This window comes from Salmo salar, unplaced genomic scaffold, assembly GCF_965601325.2.
Source record: "Salmo salar unplaced genomic scaffold, fSalSal1 ptg000587l, whole genome shotgun sequence".
Taxonomy (NCBI): Eukaryota; Metazoa; Chordata; class Actinopteri; order Salmoniformes; family Salmonidae; genus Salmo; species Salmo salar.
Genome location: NW_027675427.1, coordinates 912,782 through 937,500, shown reverse-complemented (window position 1 = coordinate 937,500; position 24,719 = coordinate 912,782). Strand labels below are relative to the sequence as shown.

Below are 24,719 nucleotides of genomic sequence, written 5' to 3'. Positions count from 1 at the left end.
CTGTGTGTGTGTGTGTGACCTGAGTGTGTGTCGTGTGTGACCTGTGTGTGTGTCGTGTGTCCTGTGTGTGTGTGTGTCCTGTGTGTGTGTCCTGTGTGTGTGTCCTGTGTGTGTGTCCTGTGTGTGTGTGTGTGTGTCTCCTGTGTGTGTGTGTGTGTGTCCTGTGTGTGTGTGTGTGTGTGTCCTGTGTGTGTGTGTGTGTGTGTCCTGTGTCCTGTGTGTGTGTGTGTGTCCTGTGTGTGTGTGTGTGTGTGTGTCCTGTGTGTGTGTCGTGTGTGTCGTGTGTGTGTCGTGTGTGTGTCCAGTGTGTGTGTGTGTGTGTCCTGTGTGTGTGTCCTGAGTGTGTGTGTCCTGAGTGTGTGTGTCCTGTGTGTGTGTGTGTCCTGTGTGTGTGTGTCCTGAGTGTGTGTCCTGAGTGTGTGTGTCCTGTGTGTGTGTGTCCTGTGTGTGTGTGTCCTGTGTGTGTGTGTCCTGTGTGTGTGTGTGTGTGTCCTGTGTGTGTGTGTGTGTGTGTGTGTCCTGTGTGTGTGTGTGTGTGTGTGTGTCCTGTGTGTGTGTGTCCTGTGTGTGTGTGTGTGTCCTGTGTGTGTGGTGTGTGTGTCCTGTGTGAGTGTGTGTCCTGTGTGAGTGTGTGTCCTGTGTGAGTGTGTGTCATGTGTGAGTGTGTGTCCTGTGTGAGTGTGTGTCCTGTGAGTGTGTGTCCTGTGTGAGTGTGTGCCTGTGAGGTGTGTGTGTGTGTGTGGCCTGTGAGAGTGTGTGTGTGTGTGTGTGGGTCCTGTGAGAGTGTGTGTGTGTGTGTGTGTGGGTCCTGTGAGAGTGTGTGTGTGTGTGTGTGGGTCCTGTGAGAGTGTGTGTGTGTGTGTGTGGGTCCTGTGAGAGTGTGTGTGTGTGTGTGTGGGTCCTGTGAGAGTGTGTGTGTGTGTGGGTCCTGTGAGAGTGTGTGTGTGTGTGTGTCCTGTGAGAGTGTGTGTGTGTGTGTGTCCTGTGAGAGTGTGTGTGTGTGTGTGTCCTGTGAGAGTGTGTGTGTGTGTGTGTCCTGTGAGAGTGTGTGTGTGTGTGTGTCCTGTGAGAGTGTGTGTGTGTGTGTCCTGTGAGAGTGTGTGTGTGTGTGTCCTGTGAGAGTGTGTGTGTGTGTGTCCTGTGAGAGTGTGTGTGTGTGTGTGTGTCCAGTGTGTGTGTGTGTGTGTGTGTGTCCAGTGTGTGTGTGTGTGTGTGTGTGTCCAGTGTGTGTGTGTGTGTGTGTGTGTCCAGTGTGTGTGTGTGTGTGTGTGTGTCCAGTGTGTGTGTGTGTGTGTGTGTGTCCAGTGTGTGTGTGTGTGTGTGTGTGTCCAGTGTGTGTGTGTGTGTGTGTCCAGTGTGTGTGTGTGTGTGTGTGTCCAGTGTGTGTGTGTGTGTCCGGTGAGAGTGTGTGTGTGTGTCCGGTGTGTGTGTGCGTGTGTGTGTGAGTCCTGTGTGTGTGTGTGAGTCCTGTGAGTGTGTGTGTGTGTGTGTGTGTCCTGTGTGTGTGTGTGAGTCCTGTGTGTGTGTGTGAGTCCTGTGTGTGTGTGTGTGAGAGAGTCCTGTGTGTGTGTGTGTGTGTGTGTCCGAGTCCTGTGTGTGTGTGAGTCCTGTGTGTGTGTGTGTGTGTGTCCTGTGTGTGTGTGAGTCCTGTGTGTGTGTGTGTGAGAGAGTCCTGTGTGTGTGTGTGTGTGTGTGTCCGAGTCCTGTGTGTGTGTGAGTCCTGTGTGTGTGTGTGTGTGTGTGTCCTGTGTGTGTGTCCTGTGTGTGTGTGTGAGTCCTGTGTGTGTGTGTGAGTCCTGTGTGTGTGTGTGTGAGAGAGTCCTGTGTGTGTGTGTGTGTGTGTGTGTGTGTGAGTCCTGTTTGTGTGACCTGTGTGTGTGTGTCCGAGTCCTGTGTGTGTGTGAGTCCTGTGTGTGTGTGTGTGTGTGTGTGTGTCCTGTGTGTGTGTCCGAGTCCTGTGTGTGTGTGAGTCCTGTGTGTGTGTGTGTGTGTGTGTGTGAGTCCTGTGTGTGTGTGTGTGTGTGTGTGTGTGTGTGTGTGTGTGTGTGTGTGTGTGTGTGTGTGTGTGTCCTGTTTGTGTGACCTGTGTGTGTGTGTCCAGTGTGTGTGTGTGTGTGTGTGACCTGTGTGTGTGTGTGACCTGTGTGTGTGTGTGACCTGTGTGTGTGTGTCCTGTGGTGTGTGTGTGTGTGTCCTGTGAGTGTGTGTGTGTGTCCTGTGAGTGTGTGTGTGTGTCCTGTGAGTGTGTGTGTGTGTCCTGTGAGTGTGTGTGTGTGTGTCCTGTGAGTGTGTGTGTGTGTGTCCTGTGAGTGTGTGTGTGTGTGTCCTGTGAGTGTGTGTGTGTGTGTCCTGTGAGTGTGTGTGTGTGTGTGCCTGTGAGTGTGTGTGTGTGTGTGTCCTGTGAGTGTGTGTGTGTGTGTGTCCTGTGAGTGTGTGTGTGTGTGTCCTGTGAGTGTGTGTGTGTGTCCTGTGAGTGTGTGTGTGTGTCCTGTGAGTGTGTGTGTGTGTCCTGTGAGTGTGTGTGTCCTGTGTGTGTGTGTGTGTGTGTGTGTGTGACCTGTGTGTGTGTGTGTGTGACCTGTGTGTGTGTGTGTGTGTGTCGTGTGTGTGTGTCCTGTGTGTGTGTGTCCAGTGTGTGTGTGTGTGTCCTGTGTGTGTGTCCTGTGTGTGTGTGTGTGTCCTGTGTGTGTGTGTGTGTGTGTCCTGTGTGTGTGTGTGTGTCCTGTGTGTGTGTGTCCTGTGTGTGTGTGTGTGTGTGTCCTGTGTGTGTGTGTGTGTCCTGTGTGTGTGTGTGTGTCCTGTGTGTGTGTGTGTGTCCTGTGTGTGTGTGTGTGTCCTGTGAGTGTGTGTGTATGTGTGTGCGTCCTGTTTGTGTGTGTGTGTGGGTCCTGTGAGAGTGTGTGTGTGTCCTGTGAGTGTGTGTGTGTGTGTGTGTCCTGTGAGTGTGTGTGTGTGTGTCCTGTGAGTGTGTGTGTATGTGTGTGTGTGACCTGTGTGTGTGTGTGACCTGTGTGTGTGTGACCTGTGTGTGTGTGTGTGTGTCGTGTGTGTGTGTCCTGTGTGTGTGTGTCCTGTGTGTGTGTGTCCAGTGTGTGTGTGTGTGTCCAGTGTGTGTGTGTGTGTCCTGTGTGTGTGTGTGTGTGTCCTGTGTGTGTGTGTGTGTCCTGTGTGTGTGTGTGTCCTGTGTGTGTGTGTGTCCTGTGTGTGTGTGTGTCCTGTGTGTGTGTGTGTGTCCTGTGTGTGTGTGTCCTGTGTGTGTGTGTCCTGTGAGTGTGTGTGTGTGTCCTGTGAGTGTGTGTGTGTGTCCTGTGAGTGTGTGTGTGTGTCCTGTGAGTGTGTGTGTGTGTGTGTGTCCTGTGTGTGTCCTGTGTGTGTTTCGCACTGGACACACACAGGACATACACACACACACAGGACAAACACACACACACAGGACAAACACACACACACAGGACAAACACACTCACAGGACACACACACACCACGCCCCCCTCACAGGACACACACACACACACACACACACACACACAGCATATAACCTTGTCCAAGTGGTGGTCAGAATGTTTGTATTAACTAGCCTGAAAAGTCCAACATGTCTGATATGAACATTGACATAAACCCTCTACATACTTGAGTTTCTCCAGTCTGCAGTGTGGATCCTCCAGTCCAGCAGAGAGCAGTCTGACTCCTGAGTCTCCTGGGTGATTGTAGCTCAGGTCCAGCTCTCTCAGGTGTGAGGGGTTTGACCTCAGAGCTGAGACCAGAGAAGCACAGCCTTCCTCTGTGACTAGACAGCCTGACAGCCTGCAAAGAGTCAAATCATATTAAAATCACACTGCTATTCTTTGGTGGTGAAAATAGTGGCAGTATATTTCTTCAACATATTCAGATATATCAGTCATGAAACCTTCCATATCTATTCAGAAATTAATGTATCATATTTTAAATTACAAATTATCAACGTTTTGCCTGCAGATAGAAACATGTATAGTACAAATATTTGAGTAGACTGATCAGACCAGTTTAAAAGCAGTATCAGTCAAAAGACAGACAGTGAGGTATCAGATTTAGATTGTATTGAGTATACAGTCCACACCATACCTATTTTGACAGTGAAGATAACATTTTAAATGTGGCTCTAAACTCCAACATTTTGGATTTCAGATCAAATGTTTCATATGAGGTGACAGTATATAATGTCACCTTTTATTTTAGGATATTTTCATACATATCTGTTACACCATTTAGAAAAATGAAAGCACTTTATGCATCTAGTCCCCCCATTTGAAGAAGTCATAAGTATTCTGACTAATTCAATAATAAAATGGTGGATGATGACTGGATTAACATGCTAACCTCTCACCATTACCAATAACAGAGGCTACAACAAAACATGCTAACCTCTCACCATTACCAATAACAGAGGCTACAACAAAACATGCTAACCTCTCACCATTACCAATAACAGAGGATACAACAAAACACTTGTTGACCAACTACAGGAATACTGACCTCAGAGTCTCCAGTTTACAGTGGGGATTCCCCAGGCCTGCAGAGAGCAGCTTCACTCCTGAATCCTTCAGGTCATTGTTACTCAGATCCAGCTCTCTCAGGTGTGAGGGGTTTGAACTGAGAACTGAGGCCAACACTTTACAGGATGTGTCTGTGAGTTTACAGCCAGTGAGTCTGCCAACACAGAAGAAATACAATGACAGACAGGTTGTATTAAAATGATACGCTTAGCTTTCCCTGTTTACGCTGTTACCCGTTAACAAATACTGTGTTGGGTTTGACTTCAGAGCTGAGATCAGAGAAGCACAGCCTTCCTCTGTGACTAGACAGCCTGACAGCCTGCAAAGAGTCAAATCATATTAAAACCACACTGATATTCTTTGGTGGTGAAAATAGTGGCAGTATATTTCTTCAACATATTCAGATACATCAGTGTCCTGAAACCTGCCATATCTACTCATAAATTAATGTATCATATTATAAATTACAAATTATCAAAGTTGCCTGCAGATAGAAACATGTATAATACAAATATTTGAGTAGAATGACCAGACCAGTTTAAAAGCAGTATCAGTCAAAAGACAGACAGTGAGGTATCAGATTTAGATTGTATTGAGTATACAGTCCACACCATATCTATTTTGACAGTGAAGATAACATTTTAAATGTGGCTCTAAACTCCAACATTTTGGATTTCAGATCAAATGTTTCATATGAGGTGACAGTATATAATGTCACCTTTTATTTGAGGATATTTTCATACATATCTGTTTCACCATTTAGAAAAATTAAAGCACTTTATGTATCTAGTCCCCCCATTTGAAGAAGTCATATGTTTTCTGACCAATTCACTCATAGCGGCTTAAAGTAGTCACAAGTTGAGTATTTGATCCGATATTCCTTGAACGCAGCGACTACATCAAGCTTGTGACTCAAACTCGTTGATTGATTTTTCAGTTTGTTTTGGTTGTGTTTTGGGTTGTGTTTTGCCCAATATTAAAATGGTGGATGGTGTAACGTCTGCTTCCAGCTCACACTCTCAAACACGTAGATCCCCCTGAACGCAGCTCACTCTCCAGATCCCAGTCACCTGAATTCTGATCACCTGTTCACACACCTGTATGTCATTATCAAACTCTATTTAGTTCAGTTCTTTGCTCCCCCATCATTGTGATGTGTTGTTTGTTTTGTGACACAAGGCTATTCGGAGTGCTGCATTTCCTGTAATTTACTCTTCCCATGAATGATAGTTTTTGCCTGCCTCACTAATGATGCCTTTTGCCGTTTCCCTGCCTGTACTGTTGCCTTTTTGGACCCCCTGTGTATGACCTTCTGCCTGCCCCTGGACCCAGCTACCTGCCTCCTCCTGTGGTCCTTTACAATAAACACCTGCTGAGCCCTGCGCTTGAAACCAGCTCTCTGTCTCCCATCGTGTTCATTACAGATGGTGACTGGAGTCATTTTATTTACAAGTGAGTAGATAACATGTTTCTAAACACTACTAAAAGCATCCTGATGATGCCATGATTAAGAAAAATCATGAATGAATCATGAATAATAGTGAGAAAGTTACAGAAGCTACAACAAAACATGCTAACCTCTCACCATTACCAATAACAGAGGCTACAACAAAACATGCTAACCTCTCACCATTACCAATAACAGAGGCTACAACAAAACATGCTAACCTCTCACCATTACCAATAACAGAGGATACAACAAAACATGCTAACCTCTCACCATTACCAATAACAGAGGCTACAACAAAACATGCTAACCTCTCACCATTACCAATAACAGAGGCTACAACAAAACATGCTAACCTCTCACCATTACCAATAACAGAGGATACAACAAAACATGCTAACCTCTCACCATTACCAATAACAGAGGCTACAACAAAACATGCTAACCTCTCACCATTACCAATAACAGAGGCTACAACAAAACATGCTAACCTCTCACCATTACCAATAACAGAGGCTACAACAAAACATGCTAACCTCTCACCATTACCAATAACAGAGGATACAACAAAACATGCTAACCTCTCACCATTACCAATATCAGAGGCTACAACAAAACATGCTAATCTCTCACCATTACCAATAACAGAGGCTACAACAAAGCATGCTAACCTCTCACCATTACCAATAACAGAGGATACAACAAAACATGCTAACCTCTCACCATTACCAATAACAGAGGATACAACAAAACATGCTAACCTCTCACCACTACCAATATATTTATTTATAAGCACCTCACATTGTGGTTACTCACTACTTGGTAGATATTCCCTCAGCGAAGTATGGCAGTTCCATGCAGGTTTCCTCACCAAGTCCAAGGCAGCACAGCTACCCATGCAGACAGTACTCCTTAGTAACCGATATCCCCATGGCAACACGAACTCGTTTAGCTTCCCAAGCAATTATCTCCCGGTGTCACACGATGCTAGGCTAACCTCTAGCTGGCTAATACCTCCACGACGAGACGGTAGCTTCAGTCTTTACTAAGTTTGAACTAAATTATAACAACTATTTTATTAAATAAAACATGTATTTCCCTTCATGTCTTAGTAGCTATGGGTTTTGTTGTAGTTCTGTCGTCTTCTTTTATAATTTTTCTTCACCAACCGTCCTGAGGTAAAACGTCCATCCTTTCATCAACGTCTTTTTCCCTCCAGTTAACCAGGTCAACTCCCATTGGCCACAACTTAACAAGCGACCTTATTGGTCAAAACGTAAACTTCAAAGTAAAACAAACTATTCACTTATACATTAAATAAATATTTCTTCAAAAAGCATAATGCATTAACAACATTACAGTTTAGGAGCAATTCAGTCATCTTTTAAATATAATACCAATTAATTATAACAAATAAACTCAATACTTGGTTCAAACAAGGATATTACACAAACATACAGTCAATAATACAGTAGAAAAATAAGTCTATATACAATGTGAGCAAATGAAGTGAAATAAGGGAGGTAAAGGCAAAAAAAGGCCATGGTGGCAAAGTAAATACAATATAGCAAGTAAAACACTGGAATGGTAGATATGCAGTGGAAGAAAGTGCAAAGTAGAAATAATGGGGTGCAAAGGAGCTAAATATATAAATACAGTAGGGGAAGAGGTAGTTGGGCTAAATTATAGATGGGCTATGTACAGGTGCAGTAATCTGTGAGCTGCTCTGACAGCTGGTGCTTAAAGCTAGTGAGGGAGATAAGTGTTTCCAGTTTTAGAGATTTTTGTAGTTCGTTCCAGTCATTGGCAGCAGAGAACTGGAAGAAGAGGTGGCCGAAGGAGGAATTGGCTTTGGGGGTGACCAGGGAGATATACCTGCTGGAGCGCGTGCTACAGGTGGGTGCTGCTATGGTGACCAGTGAGCTGAGATAAGGGGGGACTTTACCTAGCAGGGTCTTGTAGATGACCTGGAGCCAGTGGGTTTAGCGACGAGTATGAAGCGAGGGCCAGACAACGAGAGCGTACAGGTCGCAGTGGTGGGTAGTACAGTGGGGGAAAAAAGTTTTTGATCCCCTGCTGATTTTGTACGTTTGCCCACTGACAAAGAAATGATCAGTCTATAATTTTAATGGTAGGTTTATTTGAACAGTGAGAGACAGAATAACAGCAAAAAAATCAAGAAAAACGCGTGTCAAAAATGTTATACAATTATTCGCATTTTAATGAGGGAAATGAGTATTTGACCCCTCTGCAAAACATGACTTAGTACTTGGTGGCAAAACCCTTTCTTGTAGTTGGCCACCAGGTTTGCACACATCTCAGGAGTGATTTTGTCCCACTCCTCTTAGCAGATCTTCTCCAAGTCATTAAGGTTTCGAGGCTGACGTTTGGCAACTCAAACCTTTCAGCTCCCTCCACAGATTTTCTATGGGATTAAGGTCTGGAGACTGGCTAGGCCACTCCAGGACCTTAATGTGCTTCTTCTTGAGCCACTCCTTTGTTGCCTTGGCCGTGTGTTTTGGGTCATTGTCATGCTGGAATACCCATCCACAACCCATTTTCAATGCCCTGGCTGAGGGAAGGAGGTTCTCACCCAAGATTTGACGGTACATGGCCCCGTCTATCGTCCCTTTGATGCAGTGAAGTTGTCCTGTCCCCTTAGCAGAAAAACACCCCCAAAACATAATGTTTCCACCTCCATGTTTGACGGTGGAGATGGTGTTCTTGGGGTCATAGGCAGCAATCCTCCTCCTCCAAACACGGCGAGTTGAGTTGATGTCAAAGAGCTCCATTTTGGTCTCATCTGACCACAAAATTTTCACCCAGTTGTCCTCTGAATCATTCAGATGTTCATTGGCAAACTTCAGACGGGCATGTATATGTGCTTTCTTGAGCAGGGGGACCTTGCGGGCGCTGCAGGATTTCAGTCCTTCACGGCATAGTGTGTTACCAATTGTTTTCTTGGTGACTATGGTCCCAGCTGCCTTGAGATCATTGACAAGATCCTCCCGTGGAGTTCTGGGCTGATTCCTCACCGTTCTCATGATCATTGCAACTCCACGAGGTGAGATCTTGCATGGAGCCCCAGGCCGAGGGATATTGACAGTTATTTTGTGTTTCTTCCATTTGCGAATAATCGCACCAAATGTTGTCACCTTCTCACCAAGCTGCTTGGCGATGGTCGTGTAGCCCATTCCAGCCTTGTGTAGGTCTACAATCTTGTCCTTGACATCCTTGGAGAGCTCTTTGGTCTTGGCCATGGTGGAGAGTTTGGAATCTGATTGATTGATTGCTTCTGTGGACAGGTGTCTTTTTTTACAGGTAACAAGTTGCGGTTAGGAGCACTCCCTTTAACCTGTTTAGGATAGGGGGCAGTATTTTCACGGCCGGATAAAAAATGTATATAATTGTTTGATTTCAATAGAAAACACCTTAAAGTTTCTAAAACTGTTTGAATGGTGTCTGTGAGTATAACAGAGTATAACAGAACTCATATGGCAGGCCAAAACCTGAGAAGATTCTAAACAGGAAGTGCCCTGTCTGACCATTTCTTGGCCTTCTATAGCCTCTTTATCGAAAACAGAGGATCTCTGCTGTAACGTGACATTTTCTAAGATTCCCATAGGCTCTCAGAAGGTGCCAGAACGTTGAATGATGACTCTGCAGTCCCTGGCTGAAAAACAGTAGCACATTTGGATAGTGGTCGATCTGAGAACAATGAAACGGGCGTGCGCATGCACGTGAAGAGTCCATTTTACATTTTCAGTCTTTGAACGAAAACGACGTCTCCCGGTCGGAATATTATCGCTAATTTACGAGAAAAATCGCATAAAAATTTATTTTAAACAGCGTTTGACATGCTTCGAAGTACGGTAATGGAATATTTTCAAATTTTTTGTCAAGATATGCGCCGGCGCGTCACCCTTTGGATAGTGTCTTGAACGCAAGAACAAAACGCCGCTATTTGAATATAACTATGGATTATTTGGAACCAAAACAACATTGGGTGTTGAAGTAGAAGTCCCGGGAGTGCATTCTGACAAAGAACAGCAAAGGTAATCCAATTTTTCTTATAGTAAATCTGAGTTTGGTGAGTGCCAAACTTGGTGCGTGTCAAAATAGCTAGCCAGGATGGCCGGGCTATCTACTCAGAATATTGCAAAATGTGCTTTCACCGAAAAGCTATTTTAAAATCGGACATAGCGATTGCATAAAGGAGTTTTGTATCTATAATTCTTAAAATAATTTTTATGTTTTTTGAGAACGTTTATCGTGAGTAATTTAGTAAATTCACCGGAAGTTTCGGTAGGTATGCTAGTTCTGAACGTCACATGCTAATGTAAAAAGCTGTTTTTTGATATAAATATGAACTTGATTGAACAAAACATGCATGTATTGTATAACATAATGTCCTAGGAGTGTCATCTGATGAAGATCATCAAAGGTTAGTGCTGCATTTAGCTGTGGTTTTGTTTTTTGTGACATATATGCTAGCTTGAAAAATGGGTGTGAATTATTTCTGGCTGGGTACTCTCCTGAAATAATCAAATGTTTTGCTTTCGTTGTAAAGCCTTTTTGAAATCGGACAATGTGGTTAGATAAAGGAGAGTCTTGTCTTTAAAATGGTGTAAAATAGTCATATGTTTGAACAATGGAAGTTTTCGGATTTTAGAGGAATTTGTAATTCGCGCCACGCCTATCATTGGATATTGGAGCGGTGTTCCGCTAGCGGAACATCTAGATGTAAGAGGTTTTAACCTGTTATGGCTAGGGGGCAGTATTTTCACGGCTGGATAAAAAACGTACCCGATTTAATCTGGTTACTACTCCTGCCCAGTAACTAGAATATGCATATAATTATTGGCTTTGGATAGAAAACACTCCAAAGTTTCTAAAACTGTTTGAATGGTGTCTGTGAGTATAACAGAACTCAAATGGCAGGTCAAAACCTGAGAGATTCCTTTACAGGAAGTGGCCTGCCTGACCATTTCTTGAACTTCTTTGCCATCTCTATCTATTATAAAGGATCTCTGCTCTAACGTGACACTTCCTACGTCTTCCATAGGCTCTCAGAGCCCGGGAAAAACCTGAATGTCGTCATCCCAGCCCCAGGCTGAAACACATTATCGCCTTTCTCAAGTGGCCGATCAAGGGACTGTGGGCTTAGGCGCGTGCACTGGCCGCCCCCGTCTTTGTGATTTTTCCTCTGTTTGCCGAAAAGGAGATTCCCGGTCGGAATATTATCGCTTTTTTACGAGATAAATTGCATAAAAATTGATTTTAAACAGCGGTTGACATGCTTCGAAGTACGGTAATGGAATATTTAGAAATTTTTGTCACGAATTGCGCCATGCGCACGATCCTGATTTACCATTTCGGATAGTTTCTGGAACGCACGAACAAAACGCCGCTATTCGGATATAACGATGGATTATTTGGGACCAAACCAACATTTGTTATTGAAGTAGCAGTCCTGGGAGTGCATTCTGACGAAGACAACAAAGGTAATAACATTTTTGTTATATTAAATCTGATTTTGGTGAAGGCTAAACTTGCCGGGTGTCTAAATAGCTAGCCCGTGATGGCTGGGCTATGTACTTAGAATATTGCAAAATGTGCTTTCACCAAAAAGCTATTTTAAAATCGGACATATCGAGTGCATAGAGGAGTTCTGTATCTATAATTCTTAAAATAATTGTTATGCTTTTTGTGAACGTTTATCGTGAGTAATTAAGTAAATTGTTAGTAAATTCCCCGGAAGTTTGCGGGGGGTATGCTAGTTCTGAACGTCACATGCTAATGTAAAAAGCTGTTTTTTGATATAAATATGAACTTGATTGAACAAAACATGCATGTATTGTATAACATAATGTCCTAGGTGTGTCATCTGATGAAGATCATCAAAGGTTAGTGCTGCATTTATCTGTCTTCTGGGTTTTTGTGACATTATATGCTAGCTTGAAAAATGGGTGTCTGATTATTTCTGGCTTGGTACTCTGCTGACATAATCTAATGTTTTGCTTTCGCTGTAAAGCCTTTTTGAAATCGGACAGTGTGGTTAGATAAAGGAGAGTCTTGTCTTTAAAATGCTGTGAAATAGTCATATGTTTGAAAAATTGAAGTTTTTGTATATTTGAGGAATTTGTAATTCGCGCCACGCCTATCATTGGATATTGGAGCAGGTGTTCCGCTAGCGGAACGTCTAGATGTAAGAGGTTAAGAGTGTGCTCCTAATCTCAGCTCGTTACCTGTATAAAAGACACCTGGGAGCCAGAAATCTTTCTGATTGAGAGGGGGTCAAATACTTATTTCCCTCATTAAAATGCAAATCAAATTATAACATTTCTGACATGCGTTTTTCTGGATGTTTTTGTTGTTATTCTGTCTCTCACTGTTCAAATAAACCATTAAAATTATAGACTGATCCTTTCTTTGTCAGTGGGCAAACGTACAAAATCAGCAGGGGATCAAATACTTTTTTCCCCCACTGTATATGGGGCTTTGGTGACAAAACGGATGGCACTGTGATAGACTGCATCCAATGTATTGAGTAGGGTATTGGAGGCTATTTTGTAAATGACATCGCCGAAGTCGAGGATCGGTAGGATGGTCAGTTTTATAAGGGTATGTTTGGCAGCATGAGTGAAGGATGCTATGTTGCGAAATAGGAAGCCAATTCTAGATTTAACTTTGGATTGGAGATGCTTAATGTGAGTCTGGAAGGAGAGCTTACAGTCTAACCAGACACCCAGGTATTTGTAGTTGTCCACATATTCTAAGTCAGAACCGTCCAGAGTAGTGATGCTGGACAGGCGGGCAGGTGCAGGCAGCTATCGGTTAAAGAGAATGCATTTAGTTTTACTTGTATTTAAGAGCAGTTGGAGGCCACGGAAGGAGAGCTGTATGGCATTGATGCTCATCTGGAGGTTAGTTAACACAGTGTCCAAAGAAGGGCCAGAAGTATACAGAATAACACCAATAACAGAGGGGGTCTGATCTTTGTGCCTCTGTAAATTTCTCATTTATCATTATTCACGATTCATTCCTGATTATTCATAATCATGGTAGCATCCACATGAATGTAGAAGTGTTCAGAAACATCTTCTATTCTTACTGACAATACAAGTGAAGTGACTCCAAAATGACAGGACATTATTCACCAATCAGTTTCTATTAGGAAAAACATCATCCAAAACACAACCAAGACAAACTGCAAATGAATTCAACAAGTTTGTAGAATCACAAGCTTGATGTAATCACTGCAGGCATGGAACATGGGACTAAATACTAAACTTATGACAACTTTAATACAATATAAGTGAATTTGTCCGAATATGTACAACTTTTTCAAATGGGAGAACTAAATACATAAAGTGCTTTCCTTTCTTAATAACAGTAACACAGCTATGTATGAAAATACCCTCAAATAAAAGGTGACATTCTGTACTGTCACCTGATATGAAACATCTCAAATCCAAAATGCTGGAGCATAGCACCACATTTAAAACTGTAAGCTTCACTGTCCAAACACATATGGTGTGGACTATGTGTCTGGTAAACACATGTGGATCTGGTGAACAGTTATCACTTGTTGACCAACTACAGGAATACTGACCTCAGAGTCTCCAGTTTACAGTGGGGATTCCCCAGTCCAGCAGAGAGCAGCTTCACTCCTGAATCCTTCAGGTCATTGTTACTCAGGTCCAGCTCTCTCAGGTGTGAGGGGTTTGAACTGAGAACTGAGGCCAACACTTCACAGGATGTGTCTGTGAGTTTACAGCCAGCTAGTCTGCAAACACAGAAGAAATACAATGACATACAGGTTGTATTAAAAAGTTATTCTCAGCTTTCCTAGCTTACACCGTTATGGTGCACGAATAATGTACAGGCTGTGCATTCATGGCTCAATGCTACAACTTTACTGATTAGTTTGTTTTGTAGTTTAAGAGTTTTCAGCTGATAGAAAGTTTAGTCAGCCAATGAAAATACTGTTGTTCCTACATTCAGTAAAGTTTGGTCTGTGGGATAGTCTCATGATTACTTACAGAGCCAGTCAGCCAATGAAAATACTGCTATAACTACAATTTATTTTGGTGTGCGATATTTACAGTGATACTTACAGAGCTTTCCTGCAGCCTCTCACAGCTGGGACCAGTCTCCTACGACCCTCCTCTGATGTCTTGTATTCCTTTGGGTTAAACACATCCAGAACCTCCTCTGATATCTGCAGCATGTAGGCCAGCGCTGAACACTGAGCATGTGTGAGGTTTTTGGATCTCTTTTCTGACCTCAAGTACACTTCGATGAACTTCTGTACTGAATGGTCTTTCATCTCTATCAGACAGTGGAAGAGATTGATGCACCTCTCAGGGGACATGTTCTTCCTTTGCATCACCTTAAGGGATCGGATTGTTTTCTGGACGCTCTCCGGACTGCTTTCTGTCTGTGCCACCAGACCTCGTAGGAGTTTCTGATTGGACTCCAGTGACATGCCATGAAGGAAGCGGACAAAAAGGTCCAGGTGTCCATTCTTACTCTCCAAGGCTTTATCCACGGTACTCTTCAGCAGCTCATGCAAGGTTAGCTCTTCAGACGCACCTCTAGACTTTCTCTTGAGGAAGGGCTTCAGTGCATCCATGTTCCTGGTTGTGTAACAATGGTACATGTAGACAGCTGAGAGAAACTCCTGAATGCTGAGATGAACAAAGCAGTACACCACTCTCTGAAATAACACAGACTCTTCTTTAAAGATTTGTGTGCACACTCCTGAGTACACTGAGGCTTCTTTGACATCAAGGCCACACTCTTTCAGGTCTTCTTCATAGAACATGAGATTACCCTTCTCCAGATTTTCAAACGCCAGCCTCCCCAGCTTCAGAAGAATTTCCTTATCTGACTCCATGAGCTCCTCTTGATCCATCTCATCTCTTCCATGATACTTCTGGTTCTTCAGGCTGGTCTGAATGAGCAGGAAGTGTATGGACATCTCAGTCAGAGTCGTGGGCATCTCTCTCTTCTTGTCTGTACTCAACATGTGTTCAAAGACTATTGCAGAAATCCAACAGAACACCGGCATGTGGCACATGATGTGGAGGCTCCTTGATGTCTTTATGTGTGAGATGATTCTGCTGGCCAGGTCATCATCACTGAATCTCTTCCTGAAGTACTCCTCCTTCTGTGGGTCATTGAACCCTCGTACCTCTGTCACCTGGTCAATACACTTAGGGGGGATCTGATTGGCTGCTGCAGGTCGGGAGGTTATCCATAGGAGAGCAGAGGGAAGCAGATTCCCCTTGATGAGGTTTGTCAGCAGAACATCAACAGATGATGTCTGGGTGACATCAGACACCTTTTCATTGTGCTGGAAATCTAATGGAAGTCTGCTTTCATCCAAACCATCAAAGATGAACATAGCTTTACAGGCAGTGAGTTTCTTTGCATTGCCTATGTCTAGTTCTGTGTGGAAGTCATTTAAAAGCCTGAGAAGACTGTACTGGAGATCTTTGATCAAGTTCAGCTCCCGGAAAGGAAGCACAAATATGATCTCCACATCTTGGTTTGCCTTCCCTTCAGCCCAGTCTAGGATGAACGTCTGCACAGAGACTGTTTTTCCGATGCCAGCGATGCCCTTGGTCAGCACAGTTCTGATGCTTCTCTCTTGGCCAGGTAAGGGTTTAAAGATGTCATTGCAGTGGATTGCTGTGTCATGTGAGGTTGGTGTCCTGGATGCTGTCTCTAGCTGCCACACCTCATGTTCATTGTTAACCCCTTCACTCTCTCCTTCTGTGATGTAGAGCTCTGTGTAAATCCTGTTGAGGGGAGTTTGGTTCCCTGCTGTTTCCATGCCTTCTATCACACATTCATACCTCCTTTTCAGACTGTCTTTATGGTTTACTATAGCTCTCTGCAGACTGTCTTTATGGTTTACTATAGCTCTCTGCAGGCTGTCATCCACTACAAGGGAGGAGTAAAATGGATGTGTATCAGACACAGTCATTGACAGGATGAAATGTGGGCCTCCACAACTACAGTAACTTATATTATCTCATATTATTGTAGTTAACTACATTTAAATCATATTGAGGTATTGACTTAGCACAGGTCTGCAAGTGGTCTTACTGTTTTCAGAGCCTCTTGCATCATTAGGTTCCCTCAGGTGCTGTAGTACAGGAAGTGTTCTGGATCTCTTTCTACACTGAGGACAGTCATAGTCTCCTGAAGGAGCAGGTTTCTCCCAGTATCTGGTGATGCACTGTCTGCAGAACCTGTGTCCACAGGTGATAGAGACTGGATCCCTCAGAACCTGCTGGCACACTGCACACCTGGACTGATCCTCTGGCAGAGTAGACCATCCACTACAGAGATAAAGGAGAGAGAGATACTGATCCTTTAACAGAGTAGACCATCCACTACAGAGATAAAGGAGAGAGAGAGATACTGATCCTCTAACAGAGTAGACCATCCACTACAGAGATAAAGGAGAGATACTGATCCTCTAACAGAGTAGACCATCCACTACAGAGATAAAGGAGAGATACTGATCCTCTAACAGAGTAGACCATCCACTACAGAGATATAAGAGGGTGCAGTAATTACTCTAATAAACTCAGTTACAACAAATTACAAATTACAACAACATATCTATATGACATCTTGAAGATTCTCAAAATGTGGTGACCTTCGGTCAAAGGTGATTGATCTTCCACCACTGGAATTAACAGGATGATGCATGGAGAAGTCACTGTTCATAGACAGACAGCTGGGAACAGTATACTGTGTTCATAGACAGACAGCTGGGAACAGTATACTGTGTTCATAGACAGACAGCTGGGAACAGTATACTGTGCTGTCTGAGTGTGGTAGTAGCCTCTGGAATGAATAACATGTCCACAACACCATTACTAGAATTTTGTGCCTGAGACCTACCACAAAACCCCATTCAAAGGCACTTAAATATATTGACTTGCTCATTCACCCTCTGAATGGCACACATACACAATCCATGTCTCAATTGTCTCAAGGCTTAAAAATACTTCTTTAACCTCCCCTTCATCGACACAGATTGAAGTGGATTTAACAAGTGGCATCAATAAGGGATCATTGCTTTCACCTGGATTCACCTTGTCAATCTATGTCATGGAAAAAGCAGGTGTTCATAATGTTTTGTACACTCACTGTATAAAAGATATATGACATAAACAACAAATGATAAGCAGATGCTTTACAGTATATACTCAGATACTCAAAATACATCTGGTTTCAGATCTTGAAGGTTCTCCTCTTCAATAGAAATATCATCAATTCTGACCAGTAACTTACCTGGGGTCAAAGGTCCCTGATCCATTATTAAACTGTATAGGATGATGCATAGAGGAGTCACTCTTCATGGACAGATGACTGGGTACTGGAGAGACTGATCTCAGAGTTTGGTTAGAGAATCTGGAAAACATAATGAATCACCATCAAACTACAATATATATAATATATAAAACCATATTTCAATAGATAAAATACATTACATAAAGCACTAAAATATATGCTGACATAAAGCATTAAAATATGTGCCATTATATTAATTAAGCATTGAATTATGTGACATTACATTAATCAACAAACATCAACAAACAAAATAAATGTAAAACATTAAGAACACCCTCCTAATATTGAGTTGTCACATACAGATACTGATTCACTTCATCTCAGTTCCACTTGAATCCTTCAGAGTCTATTGATGCACATACTTTATAGTATGTCCATATGTACAGTACCAGTCAAACAGTAACACAATAAAACATCAATATGTCTATATATACAGTACCAGTCAAACAGAACACAATAAAACAAACAATAATGAGACTATACGGAGTACCAGTACTGAGTCAATATGCAGGGGTACCAGGTAGTTGAGGTAATAATGAGACTATAAGGAGTACCAGTACTGAGTCAATATGCAGGGGTACCAGGTAGTTGAGGTAATAATGAGACTATAAGGAGTACCAGTACTGAGTCAATGTGCAGGGGTACCAGGTAGTTGAGGTAATAATGAGACTATAAGGAGTACCAGTACTGAGTCAATGTGCAGGGGTACCAGGTAGTTGAGGTAATAATGAGACTATAAGGAGTACCAGTACTGAGTCAATGTGCAGGGGTACCAGGTAGTTGAGGTAATAATGAGACTATAAGGAGTACCAGTACTGAGTCAATGTGCAGGGGTACCAGGTAGTTGAGGTAATAATGAGACTATAAGGAGTACCAGTACTGAGTCAATGTGCAGGGGTACCAGGTAGTTGAGGTAATAATGAGACTATAAGGACTACCAGTACTGAGTCAATGTGCAGGGGTACCAGGTAGTTGAGCTAATAATGAGACTATAAGGAGTACCAGTACTGAGTCAATGTGCAGGGGTACCAGGTAGTTGAGGTAATAATGAGACTATAAGGAGTACCAGTACTGAGTCAATGTGCAGGGGTACCAGGTAGTTGAGCTAATAATGAGACTATAAGGAGTACCAGTACTGAGTCAATGTGCAGGGGTACCAGGTAGTTGAGGTAATAATGAGACTATAAGGATTACCAGTACTGAGTCAATATGCAGGGGTACCAGGTAGTTGAGGTAATAATGAGACTATAAGGAGTACCAGTACTGAGTCAATATGCAGGGGTACCAGGTAGTTGAGGTAATAATGAGACTATAAGGAGTACCAGTACTGAGTCAATGTGCAGGGGTACCAGGTAATTGAGGTAATATGTACATGTAGGTAAGGATAAAAGTGACTAGGCAATCAGGATAGAGATTATATCTCCTCATCCAGGGAGAGCACACACACACACACACACACACACACACACACACACACACACACACACACACACACACACACACACACACACACACAGGGAGGGAACGTTGTGTTTGTTTAATATTGTTTTAGGACTATGAAAATGGACTAAAGTATTAGCCTATGGATTATGAAAACAACCAAAAGAAATGTGAAAATGGGAGAGGAGAAATGACTAGAGACAGTGTTGTTTAACTCACTGACCATGACCCATGAGTTCTTCTTACCTTTGTTCAGTAGAAAAGTCTCCCTCTCTAAACAGTATGGGAGGATCCATAGACTGGTCACTCTTCATGGACACACAGCTGGGTACAGGGGAGGCTGGTTTCCCCTGTTTGATTAGACTTTAACACAACAGAGACAAACATTACATCTCTCATCTACTCTGATCTCAGATGGGAAACATAAGAAGAGTTTCATTACAAAACGCTATATATCACTTTCAGAAACATTCATATGTTAACTTTTATTGTTTAAAGAAATTATAAATGAGATAGGTGTTTTTTAACTCCCTAATCATGGCATGCAATTTTTCAATGACCGACATGTACATGTTTATAATGTATCATTTGATGTTTTCATTTCAGAGTCAAATGTTTTTATTTTCAAAATGCTTTACGTATATCTGCCTCACTCTCAGAGAAATCAGTAGTACTGCTAGGTTTAATACAGTAATAATATATATCTGCCTCACTCTCAGAGAAATCAGTAGTACTGCTAGGTTTAACACAGTAATAATATATTTCTGCCTCTCAGAGAAATCAGTAGTACTGCTAGGTTTAATACAGTAATAATATATATCTGCCTCTCAGAGAAATCAGTAGTACTGCTAGGTTTAACACAGTAATAATATATATCTGTCTCACTCTCAGAGAAATCAGTAGTACTGCTAGGTTTAACACAGTAATAATATATATCTGCCTCTCAGAGAAATCAGTAGTACTGCTAGGTTTAACACAGTAATAATATATATCTCCCTCACTCTCAGAGAAATCAGTAGTACTGCTAGGTTTAACACAGTAATAATATATATCTGCCTCACTCTCAGAGAAATCAGTAGTACTGCTAGGTTTAACACAGTAATAATATATATCTGCCTCATTCTCAGAGAAATCAGTAGTACTGCTAGGTTTAACACAGTAATAATATATATCTGCCTCTCAGAGAAATCAGTAGAACTGCTAGGTTTAACACAGTAAGAGTATATTTCTGTCTCACTCTCAGAGAAATCAGTAGTACTGCTAGGTTTAACACAGTAATAATATATATCTGCCTCTCAGAGAAATCAGTAGTACTGCTAGGTTTAACACAGTAATAATATATATCTCCCTCACTCTCAGAGAAATCAGTAGTACTGCTAGGTTTAACACAGTAATAATATATATCTGCCTCACTCTCAGAGAAATCAGTAGTACTGCTAGGTTTAACACAGTAATAATATATATCTGCCTCATTCTCAGAGAAATCAGTAGTACTGCTAGGTTTAACACAGTAATAATATATATCTGCCTCTCAGAGAAATCAGTAGAACTGCTAGGTTTAACACAGTAAGAGTATATTTCTGTCTCACTCTCAGAGATCAGGCTATACGGAGTACCAGTACTGAGTCAATGTGCAGGGGTACCAGGTAGTTGAGGTAATAATGAGACTATAAGGAGTACCAGTACTGAGTCAATGTGCAGGGGTACCAGGTAGTTGAGGTAATAATGAGACTATAAGGAGTACCAGTACTGAGTCAATGTGCAGGGGTACCAGGTAGTTGAGGTAATAATGAGGCTATAAGGATTACCAGTACTGAGTCAATGTGCAGGGTACCAGGTAGTTGAGGTAATAATGAGACTATAAGGAGTACCAGTACTGAGTCAATGTGCAGGTGTACCAGGTAGTTGAGGTAATAATGAGACTATAAGGAGTACCAGTACTGAGTCAATGTGCAGGGGTACCAGGTAGTTGAGGTAATAATGAGACTATAAGGAGTACCAGTACTGAGTCAATGTGCAGGGGTACCAGGTAGTTGAGGTAATAATGAGACTATAAGGAGTACCAGTACTGAGTCAATGTGCAGGGGTACCAGGTAGTTGAGGTAATAATGAGATTATAAGGAGTACCAATACTGAGTCAATGTGCAGGGGTACCAGGTAGTTGAGGTAATAATGAGACTATAAGGAGTACCAGTACTGAGTCAATGTGCAGGGGTACCAGGTAGTTGAGGTAATAATGAGACTATAAGGAGTACCAGTACTGAGTCAATGTCCAGGGGTACCAGGTAGTTGAGGTAATAATGAGACTATAAGGAGTACCAGTACTGAGTCAATATGCAGGGGTACCAGGTAGTTGAGGTAATAATGAGACTATAAGGAGTACCAGTACTGAGTCAATGTGCAGGGGTACCAGGTAGTTGAGGTAATAATGAGACTATAAGGAGTACCAGTACTGAGTCAATGTGCAGGGGTACCAGGTAGTTGAGGTAATAATGAGGCTATAAGGAGTACCAGTACTGAGTCAATGTGCAGGGGTACCAGGTAGTTGAGGTAATAATGAGACTATAAGGAGTACCAGTACTGAGTCAATGTGCAGGGGTACCAGGTAGTTGAGGTAATAATGAGACTATAAGGAGTACCAGTACTGAGTCAATGTGCAGGGGTACCAGGTAGTTGAGGTAATAATGAGACTATAAGGAGTACCAGTACTGAATCAATGTGCAGGGGTACCAGGTAGTTGAGGTAATAATGAGACTATAAGGATTACCAGTACTGAGTCAATGTGTAGGGGTACCAGGTAGTTGAGGTAATAATGAGACTATAAGGAGTACCAGTACTGAGTCAATGTGCAGGGGTACCAGGTAGTTGAGGTAATAATGAGGCTATAAGGAGTACCAGTACTGAGTCAATGTGCAGGGGTACCAGGTAGTTGAGGTAATAATGAGGCTATAAGGAGTACCAGTACTGAGTCAATGTGCAGGGGTACCAGGTAGTTGAGGTAATAATGAGACTATAAGGAGTACCAGTACTGAGTCAATGTGCAGGGGTACCAGGTATTTGAGGTAATAATGAGACTATAAGGAGTACCAGTACTGAGTCAATGTGCAGGGGTACCAGGTAGTTTAGGTAATAATGAGGCTACAAGGAGTACCAGTACTGAGTCAATGTGCAGGGGTACCAGGTAGTTGAGGTAATAATGAGACTATAAGGAGTACCAGTACTGAATCAATGTGCAGGGGTACCAGGTAGTTGAGGTAATAATGAGACTATAAGGATTACCAGTACTGAGTCAATGTGTAGGGGTACCAGGTAGTTGAGGTAATAATGAGACTATAAGGAGTACCAGTACTGAGTCAATGTGCAGGGGTACCAGGTAGTTGAGGTAATAATGAGGCTATAAGGAGTACCAGTACTGAGTCAATGTGCAGGGGTACCAGGTAGTTGAGGTAATAATGAGACTATAAGGATTACCAGTACTGAGTCAATGTGCAGGGGTACGAGTTAGTTGAGGTAATAATGAGACTATAAGGAGTACCAGTACTGAGTCAATGTGCAGGGGTACCAGGTAGTTGAGGTAATAATGAGACTATAAGGATTACCAGTACTGAGTCAATGTGCAGGGGTACCAGGTAGTTGAGGTAATATGTACATGTCGGTAGGGGTAAAAGTGACTAGGCAATCAGGATAGAGATTATATCTCTTCATCCAGGGAGTGCACACACACACACACACACACACACACACACAAACAGGGAGGGAATGTTGTGTTTGTTTAATATTGTTTAAGGACTATGAAAATTGAAAAAATAAATGGGAAAATGGGAGAGTAGAAATGACTAGAGAGAGTGTTGTTTAACTCACTGACCATGACCCATGAGTTCTTCTTACCTTTGTTCAGTAGAAAAGTCTCCCCCTCTAAACTTCATAGGAGGTTCCATAGACCGGTCACTCTTCATGGACACACAGCTGGGAACAGGGGAGGCTGGTCTCTCCTGCTTGATTGGACTTCAACACAACAGAGACAAACATTACATCTCTCATCTACTCTGATCTCAGATGGGAAACATAAGAAGAGTTCCAAAACGCAACATATCACTTTACAGAAATGAGCTTTTATTGTTTAAAAAAATTATGTATTAATTATTACATCTCTCACAGACAAGGATTTGTTTAAAATCTATCACTTGATGGTTTCATTTCAGAGAGACAAAAATCATGTTTTTTTTATGCAAAATGCTATATATCTCCCTCACTCTCAAATGTGACCGACCGGCTCAATTTGGTAATTAACTAAATAACTACATATATAGTGATTTTGGTTTATGTCAGTTTAATTGTTTGTTATGGTATAATTTCTTATTTTATGATTGTAAGTGATAAAATTAACTAGTAATTCTGAGTAATTACAACTTTAGTAAGGAATAACACATTTTTTCAGCACTACTGCAGTTGCTAAATAATTCCAATAGATGGGAACATAAGACCACAATGACATTTCAGAATATTAGTTTAGTTTTCTCCCTGGATACACCACCACTCCCCATGCTTCCTGCAGAACCCCTGCAGTACCTCCACAGACCCCGGATTGAGAACCCCTGATTTAGCAGATGCTCTTATCCAGAGAGATTTACAGTAAGTGCATTCACCTTAAGATAGCTATTTATTTAGGAAATAAACTAAATCAATTCTTCATAAAATTGTCATCTTACCTCTTAGCTTTGGTGTCATGTCCCCCAGAGAGATGCATTTTGGAGGCAGGGGCCCCCTCCTCTCTCTCCCCAGAGAGACTCATTTTAGAGGCAGGGCCCCCCTCCTCTCTCTCCCCAGAGAGACTCATTTTAGAGCACTGACCCCTGTAAACAGAGATCCAGCATGTTGGTTGTGGTTAACACAGTGACAACTAAACAGAGATCCAACATGTTGGTTGTGGTTAACACAGTGACAACTAAACAGAGATCCAGCATGTTGGTTGTGGTCAACACAGTGACAACTAAACAGAGATCAAGCATGTTGGTTGTGGTTAACACAGTGACAACTAAACAGAAATCCAGCATGTTGGTTGTGGTTAACACATTAAAAACTAAACAGAGATCCAGCATGTTGGTTGTGGTTAACCTGTTATGGCTAGGGGGCAGTATTTTCACGGCTGGATAAAAAACGTACCCTATTTAATCTGGTTACTACTCCTGCCCAGTAACAAGAATATGCATATAATTATTGGTTTTGGATAGAAAACACTCCAAAGTTTCTAAAACTGTTTGAATGGTGTCTGTGAGTATAACAGAACTCAAATGGCAGGTCAAAACCTGAGAGATTCCTTTACAGGAAGTGGCCTGTCTGACCATTTCTTGAACTTCTTTGCCATCTCTATCTTTTACAAAGGATCTCTGCTCTAACATGACACTTCCTACGTCTTCCATGGGCGCTCAGAGCCCGGGAAAAACCTGAATGTCGTCATCCCAGCCCCAGGCTGAAACAGATTATCGCCTTTCTCAAGTGGCCGATCAAGGGACTTTGGGCTTAGGCGCGGGCCCTGGCCGCCCCCGTCTTTGTGATTTTTCCTCTGTTTGCCGAAAAGGAGATTCCCGGTCCGAATATTATCGCTTTTTTACGAGATAAATTGCATAAAAATTGATTTTAAACAGCGGTTGACATGCTTCGAAGTACGGTAATGGAATATTTAGAATTTTTTTGTCACGAATTGCGCCATGCGCTCGACCCTGATTTACCATTTTGGATAGTTTCTGGAACGCACGAACAAAATGCCGCTATTCGGATATAACGATGGATTATTTTGGACCAAACCAACATTTGTTATTGAAGTAGCAGTCCTGGGAGTGCATTCTGACGAAGACAACAAAAGGTAATAACATTTTTGATATAGTAAATCTGATTTTGGTGAAGGCTAAACTTGCCGGGTG

General features: G+C 42.4%; 1 protein-coding gene across 1 annotated transcript in view; it reads right to left on the bottom strand.

The window, feature by feature from the left end:
• LOC145876407 (NLR family CARD domain-containing protein 3-like) overlaps window positions 1-22,810 on the bottom strand; it is a 30,203-nt gene extending 7,393 nt beyond the window's left edge. Inside the window, exons 1-8 of the mRNA XM_082972186.1 lie at window positions 22,687-22,810; window positions 19,045-19,161; window positions 17,299-17,418; window positions 16,099-16,334; window positions 14,100-15,933; window positions 13,595-13,768; window positions 4,513-4,686; window positions 3,631-3,804 (exon numbers count right to left, since the gene is read on the bottom strand). Of these exons, the coding sequence (XP_082828312.1) occupies window positions 3,631-3,804; window positions 4,513-4,686; window positions 13,595-13,768; window positions 14,100-15,933; window positions 16,099-16,334; window positions 17,299-17,418; window positions 19,045-19,161; window positions 22,687-22,754 (2,897 nt within the window). The 5' untranslated portion in view covers window positions 22,755-22,810. The remainder of the gene's footprint in view (window positions 1-3,630; window positions 3,805-4,512; window positions 4,687-13,594; window positions 13,769-14,099; window positions 15,934-16,098; window positions 16,335-17,298; window positions 17,419-19,044; window positions 19,162-22,686) is intronic.
• Window positions 22,811-24,719: the final 1,909 nt, after the last annotated feature.